At 37.9% G+C, this 24,117-nt stretch overlaps 1 protein-coding gene across 1 annotated transcript in view; it reads right to left on the minus strand.

Moving 5' to 3' along the window:
* The window catches only part of LRP1 (LDL receptor protein 1), a 340,609-nt gene that overhangs the window by 203,391 nt on the left and 113,101 nt on the right, over positions 1–24,117 (minus strand). Inside the window, exons 30-37 of the mRNA XM_070103701.1 lie at positions 22,475–22,572; positions 21,415–21,543; positions 18,233–19,865; positions 17,574–17,818; positions 5,289–5,519; positions 4,490–4,673; positions 3,657–3,861; positions 956–1,145 (exon numbers count right to left, since the gene is read on the minus strand). Of these exons, the coding sequence (XP_069959802.1) occupies positions 956–1,145; positions 3,657–3,861; positions 4,490–4,673; positions 5,289–5,519; positions 17,574–17,818; positions 18,233–19,865; positions 21,415–21,543; positions 22,475–22,572 (2,915 nt within the window). The remainder of the gene's footprint in view (positions 1–955; positions 1,146–3,656; positions 3,862–4,489; positions 4,674–5,288; positions 5,520–17,573; positions 17,819–18,232; positions 19,866–21,414; positions 21,544–22,474; positions 22,573–24,117) is intronic.

The following is a 24,117-nucleotide window of genomic DNA, read 5'->3' on the forward strand; positions in this document are numbered from 1 at the left end:
GAAGGGCCCCACTTACACAGCAGGTTATGTTCTAGGCTACAGAAGGGCCCCACTTACACAGCAGGTTATGTTCTGGGCTACAGAAGGGCCCCACTTACACAGCAGGTTACGTTCTGGGCTACAGAAGGGCCCCACTTATACAGCAGGTTACGTACCAGGCTAGCACTGTAAAGTGAAACATAGCCTTTATTTCCCTTTCAAATGCATATAAAAGCCTGATAACATGTTTACACTATCATATATTAAGTGAGCAATACAGCTTGACCTAAAAAAATGCATATACAGTACATACACACATTACTTACCTTAAAATATTTTCAACCTAAGCTTATAGTGAGTGGTGAATATATTTGTTGTAGGAAGGCTGAATCAATGAAGAATGGGTATAACTGAAAAACCACTGTATTACCGAAATGTCATAAAGCGGTGCCTGCCTGTATTATACATGTACTGTACTTCTTTCACCTAAAAATCTGTTGATCAAAAAATGCCCATCTAACAGGAAAATAATGAGCTAGCAGTCACGATTCATTAACCAAAAAAATACACACAGCTAAAATTAGCAATGTTTTGTGTGTAGCCACTCTAAATGACTATTACTGTAGTAGGGCTATGTGCTCCAGCCTCACCTTGCTTTTGTTTACAAACAGCTAGCCAGACAGTGCATTATAAATTCTTTTTATATGTATTTTTTTATCAACACACTGGCCATTTCCCACCAATGCAGGGTGTTTTATGCTATAATTACATAATAATGGCTTATCAGAAGTGTCATTTTGCCTTTTTACCTGCGTGATACTCATTATAAAAATATTTCCATTACTTGAAACATCCTTTATCTTAACTATTTAATAAAAATAAGCAGTACTGTATAAGATAAACTAGTAATATTTCTTTAATATTTTCAGAATGACCTTAAGAATCTACAAGGCAGAAGTGCATAGAAATAACTCACAAGCATTTGTGTCATTGGCTACAGCAATAATTCCCATGAGACGGGTGACGCCAGTACGTAACATGACAACTTCTTCTGAAGTGTATTTGTTTGCTCGAACCACAGCATGAAGCACCCAGTCCGTCCAGAAGATGTAGTCCCCATAGATGGCCAAATCAAATGGATGACTTGGAACATTCTTCAGTAATATCTGTTTCATATATATGTATATAAAAAAGAGCTAAGTTATCCTTAAAAATTAGCAAAAAAATATACTATGACAGAACTTGAATATGTAAAATATTAAGAAAGATTCAGGTTAAATGTATGATGATGATGTCAAGTAACTCTGGTTAATAATTTTGCTACTATTAAAAATAAACAGAATAAAGATAAAACACATTAAGCATTCACACCAGTTGTGTAAGAAAGGTATAAAATACCGACAAAATGAAAGTTAAGACACATGTGCAACATCTGGATATCTTTATTGTAGACGTTTCGCCATCCAGTGGCTTTATCAATACAGATTCTAGGACATAATAGGAAGACAGTAGAACTATATACAAAAGATGAGGTAATCAGTCCCTCAGCCTTGGAGTTAGTGTTCACAGCATCGTGGTGAACACTAACTCCAAGGCTGAGGGACTGATTACCTCATCTTTTGTATATAGTTCTACTGTCTTCCTATTATGTCCTAGAATCTGTATTGATAAAGCCACTGGATGGCGAAACGTCTACAATAAAGATATCCAGATGTTGCACATGTGTCTTAACTTTCATTCACACCAGTGTCATCCACCTCCATCAGACACCATGATGAAGGATCATTAGCCATATGCAGTACAACAGAAAATGACAATTTTGATTTGCCATCCTTGGAATAAAATATTTAATATATCATTTGCATATAGCCATTGTAAATAATGCATAGTTTTTACCACATGAGGTAGATCCTATCAAAGTAGGGTGACCTAAAGAATGAAACAGTATACATTCATCATGACACATTCAACAGCTGTCCTGCCAGAAACCTACAGGTATTACAATTCAAATGACACTTCCAACTGCAATGCCCCAGTGAAAATAAGTCATTGGCCCATGGCTGGGCTCCAGGAGTAGAAAGACTCTCAAAACTCATCAAAGGTATGTTGAAGGTATACAGCAGCCATCTCCCAATGTGGTAGAGTGACCCAAAAAATAAGAAACACATTCACCATCATTCACTCCATCACTGTCTTGCCAGAAGCATGTCGATGCTACAGTTCAGATGTCCCTCCAAACTGTAAAATCTCTGCCCCTCCTTCAGTGTACGGGCACTGTACTTCCCACCATTGGCCTTCATTAGAAAATGGAAGAGAAGATATGAAATCAATAACAATTTTACTTAGTGCTATGAGAAAACACATTATGGAGATCTTTTTCAACAAGCAATGGGGAGGAAAACATGACACACTCAAAAAATTCAGACAAAGATTTGAAAAGTAGAAATGTTTTGAGAGATTCTGAGAAGCTGAAGATATTTGGAAGGGTATATAAAAAATAAAGGAAGTTAACAATGAACATAGAAAAGAGCAAGGGAATGAGAAGAAAAAGTATGGGCACTGAAAGACTGGACAGCAGACTGGAGGGAAAGGTATGGAGGAAGTGAATGCAGTTGAACATGTCGGCAGATGATCTATACAGAATGAAGTGAACCATAGAATAGATGTGGGAGAAATGATGGGCAGTGTGTTGAGGCATCTGTGGGCAGAAAGAAGTTTATCTCTGGAGACAAAAAAGGTAATACACCAGCATATAGTGGTACTGTAGCAAGACTTTTATTTGAGTGTGAGGCATGGGATCAAAATGTTGCAGCCAGGAGAAGGCTGGAGGCAATATAGATGTTATGCCTGAGAGCAATGGGTTGCAAGAATATTATACACAGAATCTGAAGCACAGAAATTATAAGACATTATAGAGTTACCACGAGTATATTTCAGAGGGTGAGGAGGGGGTTGTTGAGGTGGTTTAGGAATTAGAGAGGATGGAACAGAATTAGATGACAAAGAGAACTAAAAATTCTGAGGTGGGAGGAAGGAGAGGTAGGGGTTATCCTAGAAAGAAGAGGTGGGGGGGTCTTTCTAGGAAGGAGGGTTAGGAGTAATCCTAGGAAGGAGGGTTAGGGGTCATCCTAGGAAGGAGGGTTAGGAGTAATCCTAGGAAGGAGGGTTAGGGGTCATCCTAGGAAGGAGTAGGGGTCATCCTAGGAAGGAGTAGGGGTCATCCTAGGAAGGAGGCATAGAGGTCATCCTAGGAAGGAGGGATAGGGGTAATCCTAGGGAGGCTTCAAAAGAGGGGATAAAGGAAGTTTTGAGTGCTAGAGGCTTAAGCATTCAGCAGGCTTTTGTGAGTGTGTTAAATTGGAGTGAATGAAACAAAGTGGTTTTGATGGCTTGACATGCTGTTGGAATGTGAGCAAGGTAATATTTATGGAGGAGTTCACGGAAACTTAACCAGACTTGAATCCTGGAGGTAGGAAATACAGTGCCTGAACTCTAAAGGAGAAGTGGGAATAGTGAAATGATAGGTCATTTGAGTTGTAATATCCAGAGGCTTCTGGCAAGCCAGCTATTGAATGAATGATGGTGAAAGTGTTTCCTTTCCTTCTCTGAGTGGCCATACCTCAGATGGGGATGGCTGTTGTGTTAAAAAAAAAAAAAACAGAAAAATGAAATCTTACCACTCTGTCTGAGCCATCCAGATTACACCTCTCAATCTTGTCAAGTCTTGCATCTCCCCAATAGAGTTTCTGAGCCATATGATCAATAGCCAAGCCATTGGGCATCTTGATGAGAGTGGTCACTATTGACTCCACACGAAGGCCACTCACTAGAGATCGCTGAATGGAAGGAGCCTCGGAATTCCAGTTAGTCCAGTAGATCTGGCTGGTGAGAGTTTGTAAACACTTTTCTGTATTATATATCCTTTAACACCAACAGCTGTTTATAGCACCATTTTAAGACAAAAAAAAAAAATCATGCAGCAGAAAATTTGAAAATAAGGGTCACCAATACATAATGAAAGTCAATTAACAGCATGATTAAAAATACATGGGCTATTCTGGAGTAAGAGCTTCATGTATTCACCAAAAACCTGTACCTCTTAGAACTTTAGGATGACCTTTCAGAAAGTCTGTCCTAGACCATTGTCAAATCACACTGAGGCAAGAACCTAAAGAAGGCCAGTGATTGTGATTTTCGCACAACAGTTGCATAAGGGAAGGGCGACCAGTGCCATATTTTAAGATAAATATTGTATATACTGTACTGTGTATTTATTTTATTTTTTTATCTGTTTTTTGTATTTAGCTGTATTGAGCACTTAATATATGATAGTGTAAGCAAGTTATCAGGTGATTTCGACACATCTGATAATGATAAAACTGCTCTTTTCCACTCACCAGTGGTTTTCATTTATCGCATGGGATCAAGAACCTAAGAGCCATACAAACAGGCAGTCCTTCTTATATTAAGTACATATAAGTATTCAGTACAACTTGCTGCCAGTACATACAGGTCACAGCTGTCGACAACAATGCCTCGTGGTTTATCAGAAGCACTCAGATGAACAATCTTCTCAACTTTGTGAGTCCGAGATGGGTTAACACTCATGCGATTGATGGTAGCATCAGATTGACAGGTCCAATAGAGATCTTGTTCTTTTTCCTCAAATGCTAGACCTTCTACTGATCCTTGCCCTATAAAAAGAAAAATCCTAAAATCATAAAACATATAATTAAAAATATTAGATTAGGGTTTTCTTTGCAATGGAACTATTTACAAGAGGAGTTAGTAGTACATCATCCATTAGAATAAAAAAAATATACAATAGAATAAATACTGAAGATGGGGCACCACAATTTTATTTCTGCTGCTACACCTACAAACAGGCAATCACAACACACATAATGTGTTGCCTCTCACTACTACCATAATCAGATGAATGACACTCTGAGTACAGTACAGGCATACCTCACTTTAAAGCGCTTCGCTAATACGGTGCTTTTCAATTATATTCATTATTTTCAGTGCTTGCCTTGGTCTTAAGATGGTTTTCGATGGTGATGCACTTTTAATTATTTTTACTTTTGCATCATTTTTTTCAGCGTAGTACTACTGCACATTTAATAAATGATAGTGTAAACATGTTTTGAGGCTTTCATATGCACTGGCAAGTGAAAAAAAGGCCGTGGCTCACTTTAAGGTGATATTGGCTTTACGGGGGCAGTCTGGAACCTAACCCTCCAGATTAAACCAGTCATATTAGCCAGGTACGCCTGCATCATGAATAACCAATATCTTCTGCAACTTACTTTCAACTAAAATTGAATGGTTTGCCCCACTGAAATGAACAGTGTTGATGCTACCCCTTTGGATGTCAGAGTAGTAGAGGCGCTTGTTGGCATAATCAAACGTCAGACTGATGGCATTTTTCATATAATCAGACGTGATCTTCTTAAGAGGAGTATTTGGGTTCTTTTCATCAAACATGTGGATGCTGTCTATGCTGTCGATGCTGGAGAACATCAGGAATGCCTCGTAATCTAAAATACAAAAAAAAAAATAATGTAAAAACTATATCAGTGTTATTCCAAAAGACACTGTACAAGAATCTTATTATTATTACATTCAGGGGCAATTGCTGAACCAGAAGTTATATAGCATTTGGGGAATGAGTGGTAATCAGGTTTGATCCAAGGCAGGGGAAGGTAACTCCAATTGTTTAGAGCAGGAACCCTTTACCAGCATCAAATAATAATAAATATATTAATGAACATGCACTAAACCAGTATGAGTCATACAGCATTGTAAGGAGGAGTGTACAGGGTAGCATTTATATAAGTGGTTGGAGTTAGTGATGAAGGGGGAGACAAAATCAAAGTTGGTGCAGCAGCATCAGAGCATCCCGCAAATTGTTGCCAGGTCTGAACTGATGAGTATCTAAAATCACATTGGAAAAGAATTCTTCCTCCCTAAGTCATGCGTATTGTAAGAGGCAACTAAAATGCCAGGAACAAGGGGCTAGTAGCCCCTTCTCCTGTATAAAACAGTAAATGTAAAAACAAAAACATTTTTCTTTATAGGTCACCCTGCCTCAGTGAGACAGCTGGTACATTAAAAAAAAAACACATGTTGTATCTGGAGTGATATAATAAAATAATTCATATATAATAACAAAATTATTCATCCTCAGAAAATTAACCCTTTGACTGTCACAAGCCCCTTTCTGCAACTATCATTCTGTGTCGCAAAATTTTTGAAAAAAAAAAAAAAAAAATCTTATGAAATGATAATCTTTTCCCGATGGTAATGACACCAAAAGTACAAAATTTGGTCGAAAACTCACGGAATTATTCTCCCGCAAAGTTAGCGGTTTTGGCGACATACACGCATCAGCGATTTCGTTGACATTGAGCCGTGTTTTTGCCCAATTCCGTTGTTCCAGTCAACGAAACTCATAGCTATTTCTTCAGAATTCCATTTTTTCTATCAATTGAGTACAAGAAACTGCCCATTTACCAATTTGAACTACCCAATAAAGTGGTCAGAAATTGGCAATTTGGCCAATTTCATGCAAATTAAAAAAGATGCCAATTTCAAAATAGGGTCCAGAATAAACAATGTAGACATTCTTGGCACTAAAATAACATATCCTCTGTTCATTAGTCACGTCTCTAGGCCCCTCTTATATTACTATTGCTTTCCATTTTGAGTTTTTATTCATACAAACAATACAAAATTTACTGTTATGCACACTACTGTATTATTGTAAAAATGGTAAAAATAATATCAGTGCACTAGTGAAAGAATATTAGACTCCCCAGTTGATGTGTATTGGACGTGTGGTGTGATTTGCTTACTCTTGAACATTGATAAAAATCGAACATTTCCGCTATTTTGAGCTCAATTTCAAGGTCATTTTCATTGTGAAACTAATCAAAATCATCTCTATTTCTGCAATATGTTTTCCATTTTATCACGTGAGACCATGAAAACGAGAATACAATGTTAAATACTATATGAAAATACGCCTCAAAGTCGGCATTTTAATAAAAAAAAAGGGTCAGTTTTTTTTTCTCATTATGCACTGCGTGTTGCAGGATTTTTTTTATGTGGTGCACACTGACCACACAGACCCATTCTTTCACAGGTGGGCCTACCAGCTTTCTCCTGCTTGATTTGAAGCCGCTAGAATTATTGAGTATATATACGTCTGAAACACTGGCTCGTAAGACGTATTTATATGACCAAAACAGTCGAAGGGTTAAAGTAATTGAGGTACGGTTGATCAACTTACGTAGATCTTCACTGATGAATTTATGCTTGCTTAGCCTACACTCTTGTACACTGTGTAATGTTTAAATATTACACAGTGTACAAGAGTGTAGGCCAAGCAAGTATAAATTAAAGGACCCCCCCTCCAATTCTCACTGGCTAAATTTAAAAAAAAAAAAAAAAAAAAAGATAAACAGTACTTCAGCCTGTAAGATGCTGGGTAAATTTATAAGACATTTTGGGAAAAAAAAATAGCATCTTCAACATTGTAAAATACAGTACTTACTGTTAGGTGAACAGGGACAGCAGGTGTAAGAAAATATCCTCAATATTCCCACCCGTGCCAGGGATTGAACCATGGACACTCAGTGTGTGAGGTGCGTGTGCTACCTACCGAGCCACAGAGTTTTAATACTTGAAGAAGACTATCATGTCCTTTACAAACACCTTATGGATGATTATCATGTTTTTTTTTTCTTGCTCTCAGTCAATATGAGTACTATATGCACAATGCTTCTCCTTATAACTCATATTTCTTTGCTCTGCGAACCATTTTATCACTCGTCTCTCGACTTTCATGCTTGTTTGCGTATTTTTAGTGTGAACACTCTACCACTGCAGCAAACTTAAATTTTGGCTTGACATTCATTGCAAATGGATTTTTTTGTTTGTATATCTAAAAGGCAGTTGTACAGTGGACCCCCGGTTAACGATTTTAATCCGTGCAAGAGGGGTAATTGTTATGCGAAATAATCGTTATGTGAATGAATTTTCCCCATAAGAAATAATGGAAATAAAATTAATCCGTGCAAGACACCCAAAAGTATGAAAAAAAAATTTTTTTTACCACATGAAATATTAATTTTAATACACACAAACTGAAAAAGGCATGCACACTTACATGACACTTACTTTTATTGAAGATCTGGTGATGATTGATGGGATGGGAGGAGGGGAGAGCATTATCTTCTTACTGTTTAGAAGGGGAATCCCCTTCCATTAGGACTTGAGGTAGCAAGTCCTTTTCTGGGGTTACTTCCCTTCTTCTTTTAATGCCACTAGGGCCAGCTTCAGAGTCACTGGACTTCTTTCGCACAAGATATCTGTCCATAGTGGCCTGTACCTCTCGTTCCTTTATCACTTCCCTAAAGTGTTTCACAACATTGTCAGTGTACAGGTTGCCAACACGGCTTGCAATAGCTGTGTGAGGGTGATTTTCATCCATGAAGGTTTGCACTTCAAGCCACTTTGCACAGATTTCCTTTATCTTTGTAGTAGGCAACTTCTTCAATTTCTCTCTCCCCTCCTCTGAACCAGTTTCCCCAGGTCTGGCCTCTTGCTCTTGAAGTTGATCTATCAGCTCATCAGTGGTTAGTTCTTCATTGTCCTCCTCCACCAACTCTTCCACATCCTCCCCACTAACCTCCAACCCCAAGGACTTTCCCAATGCCACAATGGATTCCTCAACTGGCACAGGATTCTCAGGGTTAGCCTCAAACCCTTCAAAATCCCTTTTGTCTACACATTCTGGCCACAGTTTCTTCCAAGCAGAGTTCAAGGTCCTCTTAGTCACTTCCTCCCAAGCCTTACCTATAAGGTTTACACAATTGAGGATATTAAAGTGATCTCTCCAAAACTCTCTTAGAGTCAGTTGAGTTTCTGAGGTCATTACAAAGCACCTTTCAAACAGAGCTTTCGTGTACAGTTTCTTGAAGTTGGAAATAACCTGCTGGTCCATGGGCTGCAGGAGAGGAGTGGTATTAGGAGGCAAAAACTTCACCTTAATAAAGCTCATGTCCCCATAAAGTCGCTCTGCCACGTCTGTAGGATGACCAGGGGCATTGTCTAACACCAGGAGGCATTTAAGTTCTAATTTCTTTTCAGTTAGGTAATCTTTCACATTGGGGGCAAATGCATGGTGTAACCAGTTATAGAAAAATTCCCTAGTGACCCATGCCTTACTGTTTGCCCTCCACAGCACACACAAATTATCCTTGAGGACATTCTTTTGCCTGAACGCTCTGGGAGTTTCAGAGTGATACACTAATAAAGGCTTCACTTTGCAATCACCAGTAGCATTGGCACACATGAGAAGAGTAAGCCTGTCTTTCATAGGCTTATGTCCTGGGAGTGCCTTTTCCTCCTGAGTAATGTAGGTCCTGCTTGGCATTTTCTTCCAGAACAGGCCTGTTTCATCACAATTAAACACTTGTTCAGGTTTCAGTCCTTCAGTTTCTATGTACTCCTTGAATTCCTGCACATATTTTTCAGCCGCTTTGTGGTCCGAACTGGCAGCCTCACCATGCCTTATCACACTATGGATGCCACTACGCTTCTTAAATCTCTCAAACCAACCTTTGCTGGCCTTAAATTCACTCACATCATCACTAGTTGCAGGCATTTTTTTAATTAAATCGTCATGCAACTTCCTAGCCTTTTCACATATGATCGCTTGAGAGACGCTATCTCCTGCTAGCTGTTTTTCATTTATCCACACCAATAAGAGTCTCTCAACATCTTCCATCACTTGCGATCTTTGTTTCGAAAACACAGTTAAACCTTTGGCAAGAACAGCTTCCTTGATTGTCTTTTTGGTGCCCACAATAGTAGCGATGGTTGATTGGGGTTTCTTGTACAACTTGACTAGGTCGGCGATACGCACTCCACTTTCATACTTATCAATGATCTCTTTCTTCATTTCAATGGGTATTCTTACCCTTATTGGTGTACGGTTGGCACTAGAAGCTTTCTTGGGGCCCATGGTCACTTATTTTCCAGAAACAGCACCGAAAACACTGTAATAATACGAAATATTCCGAGTGTATGCTTGGATGTTAGCGCGGAGGCTGGCTGGTAAACAATGGCACGGGCGGCACATGTGAGGCTGGCTGAGGGCGCACATTGGACGCGTCTCGGACGAAAATCGGTGAGCGGGTTTTTAATCGGTATGCGCGGCAAAAATTTTGCGATTAAAGTAAGCGGTATGCGAAATAATCGCTATGTGATGCCATCGTTATGCGGGGGTCCACTGTATATATATCTAAAAGGAGTTTCTTGGGATTTTACTAACATGATCTTCCTGTGAGTTTCTCTTGTTAATGATGATTCCTGAGTCCTCCTTTTTTGTCTGATCATTATTATTATTATTGCAATTAGAAGTAAGCGCTAAACCCACCAGAGTCATACAGCTTTTTGTCAGATGCTATGAATATTTTATCATAAGCTATATTGCGTGTGGCCTATTTTTGCTTTTTCCTATTTTTATTATATACATTTATCCACAATTAACTCCAACATCCATCATTCTACTTGTTCAGTCTTTGTATTATTAACAAACATGTTCATGTAGATTACTTATTATCTCTGAAAAGTTATTGAATATCAGCATCCTGCCATTTTCTATTTGTCTGTCAGTGTGTTTTTTACGGTGCCATTAAATGTCATTCATTCTGGTAAAAAATATGTACCTTATGGAAATAAAGTATTATTATTAAGTAGTAAAACACCAAAGATATTTCAAAGAATACCTTTGACATACTCTTGATGGGTTTCAAGTTTTTCTACTCCCGGAGCCTGGCCATGGGCCAGGCTGGTCTGGTGTTTACCTGGTCAACCAGGCTGTTGCTGCTGGTGTTCCACTGACCCACATACTCATCACAGCCTGGTTGATCTGGCACTTGGTGAAGATACTTGTCTGGTTTTCTCTTGAATAACCCGGTTCATCTAAACAGTCTTTAAGACCCACGGTGGTATTTTAAACATACAAAAAAATCTTGTACACAGTTAAGGTAAAGTTTTTTAAAGGTTACTTATTCAAACCTCTACCCCTGTTTACCCAGCCATTGTTACATAGAGAAAATATCTTCCATGCCAGCGTCAGATGAAGTTAGATTAGGTAAAGTTAGGTTACATTAGGCTCAGGCATTCAAAATCAACCTGATGTAACTAAACCTAACAAATATTTTGACAAAATACCACCAGGAAGGATGTTATCTCTATGTAACAACAGCCAGGTAAAAGTGAGAGAACACATGAAAAAAACATTATTCTATATTATTTTTTAACACATCAGCCATCTCCCATCAAGGTAGGGGACTCAAAAAGAAGAAACTTTCATCATCATTTTCACCATCACTCACTCCATCACTGTCTTGCTAGAGGTGTGCTGATATTACAGTTCAGATGCTCCTCCAAGCTGCAAATGTCCTCACCCGTCCTTCAGAGCACAGGCACTGTACTTCCCACTTCCAGGACTCAGGTCTGGTAAACCAGTTTCCCTGAATCCCTTCATAAATGTTACTTTGCTCACACTCCAACAGCATGTTAAGTCATAAAAACCACTTGCCTCCACTCACTCTTATCTAACATGCTCACACATGCCTACTAGATGTCCAAGCCCCTTGCATATAAAACCTCCTATACTCCTTCCTTTCAACCTTTCCTAGAGTTACCCTTACCTTGTCTTCCCTCCACTGCAGAGCTATACATTCTCCAAAAAACTCTAAACCCATATGGATCCTTCAGTGCTCCACTTGGATAACTGTTATAATACTAACATTCTTCTCAACTGCATATTTAACTTTTCACATATTCTATAAAGTGGAAAGTGCAGTATTTTATTATTTTTGAATTGTCTTCTCGGAATCATTTGGTCTAACTGATGTTGCTGCAGCCTTGAAGTTTCCTTGTACACTAAGTTCTCTTCATTAGTTCTTCCTTGTCTATGACCTGAATGAAAGTTAGTCAAATAAGCCTCTTTTTTTCTTTCTCATATAATTCAACATACCACTACATTACTATAAGATCTCTACTGCTGAAACTGTCTGGACATTTTGCTAGTTTGATGCAACTTTCTAAACATTTTGCCAGTCTGATGCAATTTCATTTTTCTTAATGTTCATCACGAAACAAAAATTTCAGCGTAACCAAAACTGATTATTGTTTCTTCTCTGTTAACATTCTTTGTTGCTTTTAATCTATGTTAATAATATCCAAGTTTGGTTCTTGCGTGTCTTTCCTTTATCTTGGATTTTCTAAGAGTCAGTCTCCTACTGCAAGGTTATTATTGTTCACCTTAAATGCTTATGGTTTTTTTCCTTTTACTTCCTCTTCATATCATTTAGTTTTTTTCCTGACACCTCTAAATTTTCCTTTATTTCACCTAAGTTGTTAATTTGTAGGATTTTGTGGTGTAGATTTCCAGTCAGATCGCCAGACATTTCATGTGTTCAGTGTTTAAGGCTTCTCTACAGCACACATGAACTATTTGCCATATATTTATGCATGTCAGTGTAGCTACCATTTGAGCAGGAGTAATTCTAGTATTGAATACAAATAACATACTGCTACCAACTGTGAAGAGGTGAACACTGCAGAACAAACTTGTACTGAGACAATTTTTTGTTATGTACAGCTCTATCAAACTCTGCATAGTCAAATTGTCCTCGTAACTAATGCTCATTCTGCAAAGTGTGCAACAAGTTAATGGTCTAAACTGAACTGAAATGTCATAGTTTTCTTTCTCTTATGTTCGGGTTATCTGTGTATCGCTCCAGTCACGGTATTGTGCCTTTTTATTCTTTAAAATACCTTTTGTTTACAGCTCACAATACCCTGAACTTCTGTGCTCATAACACATGCCATTTTAATGTTTTCTTTTTTCATAAAGTTAAAAACTACAAACAGAAAAATAACTTTATTGATATTAATACAGATATTTTTTATATACATCCATACAAAATCACAGCTAAAGTTTTAATTTATAGTTAGCTCTCTCTTATAAGGCCCCTCTATATGAAGCAATATTTTGTAAATAAGACTGAAAAAAGTGCATCTTAAACTGACAAGTATGTGAGAAAATCTTCTAGGTACACATTATTAAATTTTGGATGAACTGTTTTCAATTGTTTTTGAAAAAACTGCACTATACAGAATAGCTTAAAATACAGAGCTGATTATACTACATACGTATTACCATATTTTATGGCGAACAAAATACTCCAATGTCCAGGACCCCCCCCCCCCCATTCTGATTGGCTAAATTTGGAAAAAAAGGATAAATAGTACTCCGGCCTCCAAGATGCTGGGTAAATTTTTGAGATTTATTTTTTGAAAAAATAGCATCTTCAATGCCGTAAAATACGGTGATCAAAAGATTAAATGAAAGAAACAGCCATTCTCCCATATTTGGTGCCTCATGCACAGGGCACACAGGCAATTGCCAATGAAGTTCATAGCTTGAGTTGCCTCTGCATTTTAATGAAGCGATAAGATAAGATAAGAGTTGTTTGGATTTTTAACCCAGAGGGTTAGTCACCCAGGATAACCCAAGAAAGGCAGTGCATCATCATGGATTGTCTGTCTTATTTCCATTGAAGTCCTTCCATCTTGTCCCCCAGGATGCCACCCACACCACTCCACTAACACCCAGGTACTTACTTACTGCTAGGTAAACAGAGACAGTAGGTGTCAGAAAACTTGCACAGCATTTCCACTTGTGTCAGGGATCAAACCAGGAGCACTTAGCGTGTGAGGCGAGAGCATTGCCACCACCTGCTCACACAGATACAAGAACTGTCAATGGGAAAAGACTAACCACCTCACAGACAGTGTGTATTTCCACAAATAGCCGAGTCCAACTGATCTAATATCTACAAGCATAATTTTTAACAATGCTATATAAAGTATAAACTTATTAAAAATATCTGTACACCAAACATCTGAAGGCCCAGGATATCTCTATCCAGCTCCAGTAGAAAAGGCAGTGCAAGACTGCATTATGCAATTGTCTTATTACAAAAAGAGATTTATTATCACAAGATCTTGTGATTATTTCATGTTGAAACATACAATGGGAGAAAATCTGAAAATTTCCAGGAAAAGCAATTTGAACCTAATTAATTATTTTCATACTCAAGGAGAAGTGTCAAATCCATAGCAGTCGCACAATGTCTGTGAATCCAGTTAAGCTTCTTCAATCAGCTTCAAAATATTCGTAGGAAAAGAAAGATTCAGTGTAACTTTGAAAAAAAAATCACATCATATTATGGCCATATCAGAAATTTCCTGAAACTATAGTAACTGTTCAAATAATGCAAGTACACAACAAACGTGTAAATATGGTAACTGTACGAATCTTTTAATTAAAAAAAAAAAGCCAGGTTCAATAATCATCAGATGAGTAGTACAAAAAAATGGTGAATGGCAGTCCTCCAGAACAATACTGGCTCTAGATATATAAAAGCAAATGTCGAGGAAAAGGAGAAAATGTGACAGTCTCTCGAGTCAGGAATCCACGTTTGTTGAGGCACCAAAGTTAATATTATTTTGTTGTAAGTATTAACAAGTCAGCCATCTCCCACTGGGCAGTTGCTGTCTACCAACCTACTACCACAGGATGGTAGTACCTCCCTGGGTGGTTGCTGTCTACCAACCAACTACCACAGGACGGTAGTACGTCCCTGGGTGGTTGTTGTCTACCAACATACGAAAAAGAAAGAAAATCCCCTCCAAAAAATACTTTCATCATCATTCAACACTTTCACCTCACTCACACATAATCACTGTCTTTGCAGAGGCGCTCATATGCAACAGTTTAGAAGTCCCTCCAAACTGTCAATATCCCAAACCCCTCCTTTATATACTATATATTTTTAACATGCTGGCCATCTCCCACCGAGGCAGGGTGACCTGAATGAAAAAAAAAACCACTTTCACCAATATTCATACTATCACTGTCTCTGGCAAAAAGTGATAGTGTGCATGATGATAAAAGTGTTTCTTGTTTGGGGTATCCTTGCCTCAGTAGGAGACAGCCAGTATGTTAAAAAAATTATGTTTGAAAATAAAATAATTTTAGAGAGGACAATATGTGCTCAGAATGTTATAAGTTAATGAAATTTATGTCATGTCGAAATTATATAATCTGAATTTATATACAGTACTATACTTCATGGAGTATTTATGTAATGTACATATATAAAAATTATTTTGTGCAATTCTTGTTTACTGTAGAATTCATGTACAGTGGACCCCCGCCTTACGATATTATTTCATTCCAGAGGTCTGTTCAGGTGCCATTATAGGCCGAATTTGTTCCCATTAGGAATATTGTGAATTAGATTAGTCCGTTTCAGACCCCCAAAAATACATGTACAAAAGCACTTACTAAAATACACTTACATAATTGGTCGAGTTGGGAGCTGATCGTAAGGCGGGAGTCCACTGTATTTTGTAGAATTTAGTTTTGCAGTAGCCACCATCATTCTCCTTCATTTCTCAGTGCAGGAAATGTTTTTTGTAAATTCATTCATCAAACTTTTCATCATATTGTCCAGTGAACCATAAGTAACATGCGTACTGCTTGACAACAAAGTCACCATTACCTGAGTCTCAGTGTCTTAACATCCTCCAGAAACAGGCTTTAGCAATCTGAAAAGCTCTGCCATCTATTTTCTGATTTCTGGAGGATGTTAAGACACACGTACTGTATATGTTTTAGTGTGATGTGAATTACTACATATTGTCAGTAAGAATGTCTTGCTACTAAAGACAGTAACACAATTTTCAGAGTCAAATAGTACTAGGACATGGTGAAGGCAAGACCTAGCCACAACAGCAATAAATGCATTAAGTTGAAACAAGGCATACAACTGGCTGAATTCCATGGTTCCTCTATTTGAGAATAAATGCTGGGGTGGGAAGACCAGTCTGGGGTTGAAAGTGGGAGAGGCTGGGGGTGTGATGACGGCTTGGGAATCAGCAGTGAACTCTTGGAAGACATTTCAGTATCTGTGAGGTTGTTTAAGAATTTCCCATTTATTACAAAAATCCTGTTGATAATAACAGTACTGATCTATAAACTTTATATACCTTGTTGTGAAATACTGATGGTGATATAATTATGTCCCTGAAATATTATTAACTCATATTTAATTTTTATAAATTTAATGTTTGATAATTAAATTTAATAAACATGAGATAGTTGAATAAGGTTTATATACATTTTTTACCACAATGGTTATTACCCATATGGTAGGGAAATACATATTATTAATAAACTGCAAGTAACTTTTGTTACCATTATTATATTAACAAATAAGAGGGTTAAACCAATGGAGGCCCATCAGCACTGATTTAAGTATATTGTGATATTCACATAAAGCACTAAACCTGTATGGGTTATACAGTGCTGCATGGTACAGGGTACACATGGATTGCATGGGGAAGAGATGGAAATGGTGAGGTAAGAACCTCAAATGAAACACTGGTAACCTGTGATTTACCAGTGACTGGGTTTGAGGCTTCTTCTACCCCTAGAACCCAGCCTGAGGCCAAGTTTCCTGTTAACCACCTAGTCATCCAGGCTATTTGTATCAGTGGCCTGCAGGCCCACACACAGCCATCACGACTCAGCTGATCTGGCAGATGCAGAAGGAAGATGTCCAGATTTTTTTTGAAAACTTCTTTCTTCTTTCTGGTAATATATTTCTAATATCTACTGGTAATATGTTGAATTTTGGGCCATGGTTCCTGCTCTTCACTAGTAGTTACAGTTCATTAAGGAAACCAGTGTACATTAGTAAATCAAACTGTGTCTGCAGCAAAAGTGGAATCATCAGAGAGAAGGTACACTAAGTGAGCATATGATTCCCATGTGTAAATGTAAGATACAGTTATCCTTAAGTATCACACACCTGCCCATTTAACCTTATATCCAATGACCTGTAAGTAACATATTTCTGTATTATCAGTGGCTTAAAACTAGAAAACTCTTGGCCTTGACAACCATATCTAGTAACTTCCAAGTAGCAAATTCCTTCTCACTGCAACATTTACAACCCATGCTTCACACCCATATAAGTGTTGGTACCACTATACTCTCACACATTTCCCTTCTTGCCTCCATGGATAATGTTCTTTGTCTCCTCAGGTGCCTCAATACACCACTCACCTTTTTCCCCCTCTCATCAAATCTACGGTTCACCTAGTCTTTCACAGACCCATCCACAGACACGTCCACTCTCAAATATCTGAACATATTCAATTCCTCCATACTCCCTCCTACTAATATGTCCAATCTTCCACTACTTAAATCTTTTGTTACCCTTGTCACCTTGTTTTTTCCTCATAAATACTCTAAACTGTTCTCAGTAACCTGCTTCCTATTCCATACATTTGCAATATCTGCCACATTCCTCCCCTATCCACTCCACCATATGCTTTTTCTAAATACACGAATGCAACAAAAACTTCCTCATCTTTACCTAAATTTTGTTCACTTATAAGCCATTATGTCAATTAAAATGTCAGCTGATTCTTACCTTCACAAGATTTGCCATCCTTAGCTACCCGAGCGTGGTAACACTGGCAGCGAGCATGGACACCAGTGAAGAGGCAAATTTCAGCACAGCCGCCATTATTGATCGCACAGGGATTGATACCTATCTGGACATCATTACCCATTACGATAACATCTTTAACCGTGTTTCCTAATCCAGACCTGAGAGTTGACATCCTGTTCAAGTCCATCAGAGAGGCACTTCTCACCGAGCCTCCTCCATATGCCCTGCAAATGTTATTTCATTAAGTGAATTTTTTTTTTTTGTAATTTATACATATTAATGATACTGTATACTATGGAGTATAATTGACCTACATTATAAGCAGGGGATCTTTCAAAGTATTATGAGAAGAAACCACTATAAAATACACCATATATATGAAAAAATACCAGTGAAAAATAAAAAAAAATCCATTCATTTACACCATGTGCTCAGGTGTTTGTTCTGTGTACAGCTTTATCAAGATATAGAACAACATTGTCACAATAAAAGCTTGCTTTGCACCTTTGTCTTTTGTTTATTACAGTTGGCAGTATGCTGTGGTACCCTGTTTGTGCTTTGTTACTTTTCACTCTGGTATTTCTTCTCAAGATATAAGAGTCAATAAGATTGTTAAAATTTAAAGTAAATTTTCTTACGTGTCTGCCCAATAGATGTTACGGTTGAAAACAAAGGTCGCAACCGGCGAGTCCAGGACACTGTCATTTAAAAGTATTGATCGATCACTTCCATGCAGGTTAACTCTCTCCAAGGTCTTGGCCTGCTGGTCTACCCAGTATAAGTAACCTTCCTCAAAGTCAACTACTAAGTCTGCTGGGAACTGAAGCGATGTGTTGACTAAAACCGTTCTATTTGACCCATCCAAATTGGCTCGCTCAATTTTGGCATTCTCACTGGTGTCTGCCCAAAATATGTATCCAGCACCAGGATGTACTGCAATTGGTCCTGGTTTCTCTAAATCCTTTGCTATAATAATGAAGTGATCTGAGCCATTCAGTCGACACATCTCAATAACATCATCTTGTGTATTAGTCCAGTACAAGTTGTTTGCTACCCAGTCCACAGCAATGCCTTGGACTGCATCAGCCCCTTCAACTACTACATGGCGGTTTGTACCATCTCTTTGAATACTAGTGACTGTTCCTAGATTCCCATCTGCCCAAACAAGCAGATCTAGCTGGGCATGGAAATCTAAGCATGATGCTGTGCCAACTTTTGATATTGGAGTTAAAAAGTCCAAATTTGCTCCATTCTCAGTGACTGGTGTATCCACACTAAAGCCACTCAGACCTACATTAGTGGAATAAATAAGAACACCATCAACTGCAACACATGTTGTAGGATCTTTCTCATCAACTTTGTAGCCCACAGCACAGCGGCACTCTCGTTCAACCCTGCTCTTAGGCAAACAGAGATGGGCACATGGATGATTATCTTGAGAACATGCATTACTGCCATCTTGAATAGATTCATCATAAATCTTTAATGACAAAAAACTGTCAAGGCCAGAGCGCAGAAGCTCACGCTTATTGCCAGTTGTCTTGTCCATCTTATAAATGCTGCTATCAGAAGTATCGGTATAATAAATAGAATCCATATATACTGTTATTGTCTCAGGCTTGGTAGAGTTAGACGATTTTGTTAGATTAACTGTTGTTTCTCTGACAAAATCATAATACTGTATAGAATAAGAGCCTTTATTAACCCAGTAGAGTCGCTGGCTAGCAGCATCATATGTAAGGCTGCGAGGATGATCTAAATAGTCATTATGCTCCTGGGATGATAATAAAGCCACATTATTGCCTGTCATGGAAGCCATGTGTATGGTATGAAAATCACCACCAATATCTGACCAAAATATTCTTCCTTCATACGGGTCGACTGCAAGAGATAATGGATCTAATATATTCTCAGTTACAATTGGTAATAAAAACTCTCCATTTACTGTTGCTACATTTATACGTTTGCTCTTGCCACTGTTTGATGTAACGAAGAGATTGTTTGAGAGCCAGTCTACAGCAAAGCCCCTGGGAGCTTGAAGAGTGGTATCTATGACAGTTTCTATGGGAGCTCCTGTTAAACTAGCTCTTTTGACTTCATTCATTTTGGAGTCAGCCCAGTAGATCTTTTTAGTTTTGGCATCAAAGTCTAACTGGGCAGCATGCTGGATTTTAGGATATGATATGCGAGGTATGATGTCATAAGTTGGTTTGTTGAGATCAACTCCTCGAATCTCATTAGGACGAGAGAACAGCAGAACTTTCTCATTGCCTGGAAGAGAAAAATTATTACCAATCATAACGAACTTAAGTTCAAAGAGTAAGGGATAACTGGAACAAAATCTATGCACAAAGCTTCATATGTGGGGTTATAATAGACATGTAATCATTATACTAAAACAGGAAACGTATATTGTGGAAGTTCCTCAATGAAAAAATCTATAAAAGTAGAACAGGCTTGTGGGAGCATGTTAAACAAGAGTGGGTGGAAGCAAATTGGTTTTATGATTTGATATGTTGTTGGAGTATGAGAAAGGTAACATTTATAAAGGGATTCAGGGAATCTGGTTAGCCAGACTTGAAACCAGGAGGTGAGAAGTACAGTGCCTATACTCTGAGGGAGGAGCTGGGATGTTAAGTTTGGAGTGTCATCTGAACTGTAACGTCAGCACACTTCTGACAGGACAGTGATTGAGTGAATGATGCTGAAAATATTTCCTCCTTTTTGGGTGATCTTATTTCAATGGGAGATGGCTGGGGTTTCTTAAGAAATAACAAAAATTGTCATTGTCAAAGGTCATCAAAAAATTCAGTCAAAAATTATCATAAGAAATTTTTTTATTCTGTGAAGAGCTTCATGCATTTGCTCATTATATGTCTAGCCACCCCATTATGTATTTTCAATCATTAAGAGCCTATAAAAGTTTCTTGGGTTAGTAAGTATTTTGATTAAAGATGAAATATGCTATTTATTAAACAATTTAAAACTAATAAACAATTAGCACTTGTGCAGCATGTGATATGTTAAATTTAAAGTGTATGTAAGTTATAGGAAAACAAACTTTACCAATATAAAAATAAAATAATAGAATGAAGTAGGCACTGATTCAACATTGCCTGAGACCTAAAAGTCTCTAAAACCAGTAGTGCACTGAGCAATCTAAATGATGAATTCAAATTTTGTGAAAATCAACTCATTAATGTGAATAAAAACTACTGAATAGTGCGATGCTCATTAATTTATGACTGATGTATAACTATTTAATTTTTAGATTAATGACTAAACTAGAATATAGAATTAAAAATATGTATATAATTTTTTAACACAATGGCTGCCTCCCACCAATGCAGGGTGACTTAAAAAAGATGACTTTCTTCTTTTTACATTTAGTAATTTTAGCCCCTTGCTCCTGGCATTATAGTTGCCTCTTACAATACACATGGCTTAAAGGGGAAAGATTCTTCGCCGCTTCCCCATGGAGACGTATATACAGTGGTACCTTGAGTTTCGAACAGCTCCCAACTCGAACAATTATGTACGTGTATTTTTGTAAGTGCTTTTGTAAGTGTATTTTTGGGGGTCTGAAATGGACTAATCTAATTTATATTATTCCTTATGGGAACAAATTTGTTCGATATTGGCACTCAAATAGCCTTCTGGAACGAATTAAGTTGGTAACTCGAGGTACCACTGTAAATGTTCAGGCAAAATATACAACCTCAAGATGTCAGCATGCATATAGTCAACAGTGAGGTTTTCATATATCAATAAAATAGATGCAGCTCAGGGAGAAAAGAAGAGAGAAAGATGTGATACTAACGGATACAAGTTTCGTTGTCTGGGCCGAGACTCATGATGTGAGGACAGTTACACTGACGAGTACCATTAAAGCTCAGCAAACACAAGTGAGAACATCCTCCATTCTTCTCCTTGCATGGGTTGGCAACATCTGAAAAATGAACACATGTAATAAATAATTTTACAAATTATACATTTCTAGTTCCTATTCAGATTACAATATAGCTAAACAAATGTCTATTGGAAATCTAAAATTGAATAGGCATACATGAAGAAGTTGTCAGCTGGCAGTGAACCATCAGTTGTACTGTTGTAGTTTTTTCTGCTTCTCCAACATTCTTATGCTTCCACCAGTATCCAGCTTCTCACCTAGATAACTTTGTTTTCTTCCAGACCTACTCCTATAATCAACATCTGCCTTCCCAAAGTTACCCCTTCCTTCCTAGGACAATGGTTTCCAGCCCAGAAATAGGCAAGTTTATACCCCCATCTTTTCTTTCTCTCTCTCACTCTCTCTCTCTCTAGAGAACTCTCTTTCCCTTCCATCCACGAATGATGATTGAGACAGTACTGGTTCTCCGTCAATGTGCCTTGGTGGACAAAAATACTACCATGCAGACTTCTACCTCATAGCACATCTGTATATAGGCATGACTCTTTACTGCCCTCTTTTTCCCAGGCCTCTCCTGCCTCTGACACAATGACAGTCATGACACATATATACAACAGACATGCTCAATTGCAAATATACAGGCTCTCAACAAGGCACTCAAAAAAATCAGCATTCTTAGAGGCTTGTGTAGTCAATTGCATCCACAAAGAAAAATTTCTGTCTCTCTTAGTTGATGGAGGATTGAGGACTGAGCTTTCACCGCTCTCTAAGCTAAACAGCCCACACAAATTTAAACCTCTGCATAAATATAATAATAATAATAATAATAATAATAATAATAATAATAATAATAATAATAATAATAATAATAATGCCATGCTTGATCACTTCCATTCTGCTTTCTAAACTAAATAAATCTGAATACAGTATATACAAATAATTCATGTTATGTAGATGTTATTGTATGTACCTCTTGGCTGACGACTTGGATGCAGAACGTGGATATCAAATGGCTGTGTAATTGTGCGTTGTATATCACGAATGTCTGACCCATTGAACTTGTTGGCCCTGCAAATTATGATTATTATTATTATTACTTCCATAATTGTCTTCATGATTATTATCACTATTATTATTAATAATCATCAGCATAAATTAGTAGAGCATTTTATAACTAATCCATAAAACAACTGACACAAAACTCAAGTCAACAATCTACTAGTGAGAGGCAATGGTTCTCCATGATATTCTTGACTAAGCAAGGTATTGTAAAAGCTGTTGAAAAAGATGCAAATGCAGAGTTCCTTTACTTGTACAACGTCTCACCCAACACAGGTTTTTTTTTAAGTACTGTACATAATGTACTTTGTGCAACATTTTTACCCAGTGTTAATGAAATGCACAAATAAAGGACTCTCCTGTATTTGTTTCACCAACTGTCAGCATAATAATAATAATAGTAGAATTACTGACAAAATGTTAGGTGAAATGACACAGATGCAACTAATGCAACAATTTATTGTGGCAACGTTTTGCTCTCCAGGAGTTTTGTCAAGTCGTAATGGCTTGACAAAGCTCCTGGAGAGTGAAATGTTGCCATAATAAAATGTCACATTAGCGGCACATGAGTCCTTTTGCCTAACATTTTGTCACCATAGTGCCACTGCCGCAACCATTACAAAAGATCACAGCTTTCACATGGGATTTCATACCATTTGGGTGTAGCATGAAAAACTGGTTTATTGGAACCATTAGTGATGTCTTTTCCAATTCTGTTGGGGTAATTAGGTACAGTTATGGTAGCATTTACATGAAGATGAATTTTTTCTATAAGAGATGAGCAAGTGATTTTTGATCATGGCACTGATTTTTTCTTTCACGAAACTGGCCATCCCCCACCGAGGCAGAGTGACCCAAAAAGAAAAAAAACACCTTCACCATCACTCACTCCATCACTGTCTTGCCAAGGGAGCTGACACTATACTTTTTTTTTTTTTTTAACAAGTCGGCCGTCTCCCACCGAGGCAGGGTGACCCAAAAAAGAAAGAAAATCCCCAAAAAGAAAATACTTTTATCATCATTCAACACTTTCACCACACTCACACATAATCACTGTTTTTGCAGAGGTGCTCAGAACACAACAGTTTAGAAGCATATACCTATAAAGATACACAACATATCCCTCCAAACTGCTAATATCCCAAACCCCTCCTTTAAAGTGCAGGCATTGTACTTCCCCATTTCCAGGACTCAAGTCCGGCTATATAAAAATAACCGGTTTCCCTGAATCCCTTCACTAAATATTACCCTGCTCACACTCCAACAGATCGTCAGGTCCCAAATACAATTCGTCTCCATTCACTCCTATCTAACACGCTCACTCACGCTTGCTGGAAGTCCAAGCCCCTCGCCCACAAAACCTCCTTTACCCCCCTCCCTCCAACCTTTTCGAGAACAACCCCTACGTACTTCATAAATGCAAATACAGTATTCCCACTCCTCCTTCAGAGTGCAGGCATTGTATTTCCCACCTCTAGGACTCAAGTCCAGCTAACCAGTTTCCCTAAATCTCTTCATAATCTCAGAAGGTTTACAGCAATTTTTGTTGGCTAT

Source organism: Cherax quadricarinatus, chromosome 86 (assembly GCF_038502225.1).
Source record: "Cherax quadricarinatus isolate ZL_2023a chromosome 86, ASM3850222v1, whole genome shotgun sequence".
Taxonomy (NCBI): domain Eukaryota; kingdom Metazoa; phylum Arthropoda; class Malacostraca; order Decapoda; family Parastacidae; genus Cherax; species Cherax quadricarinatus.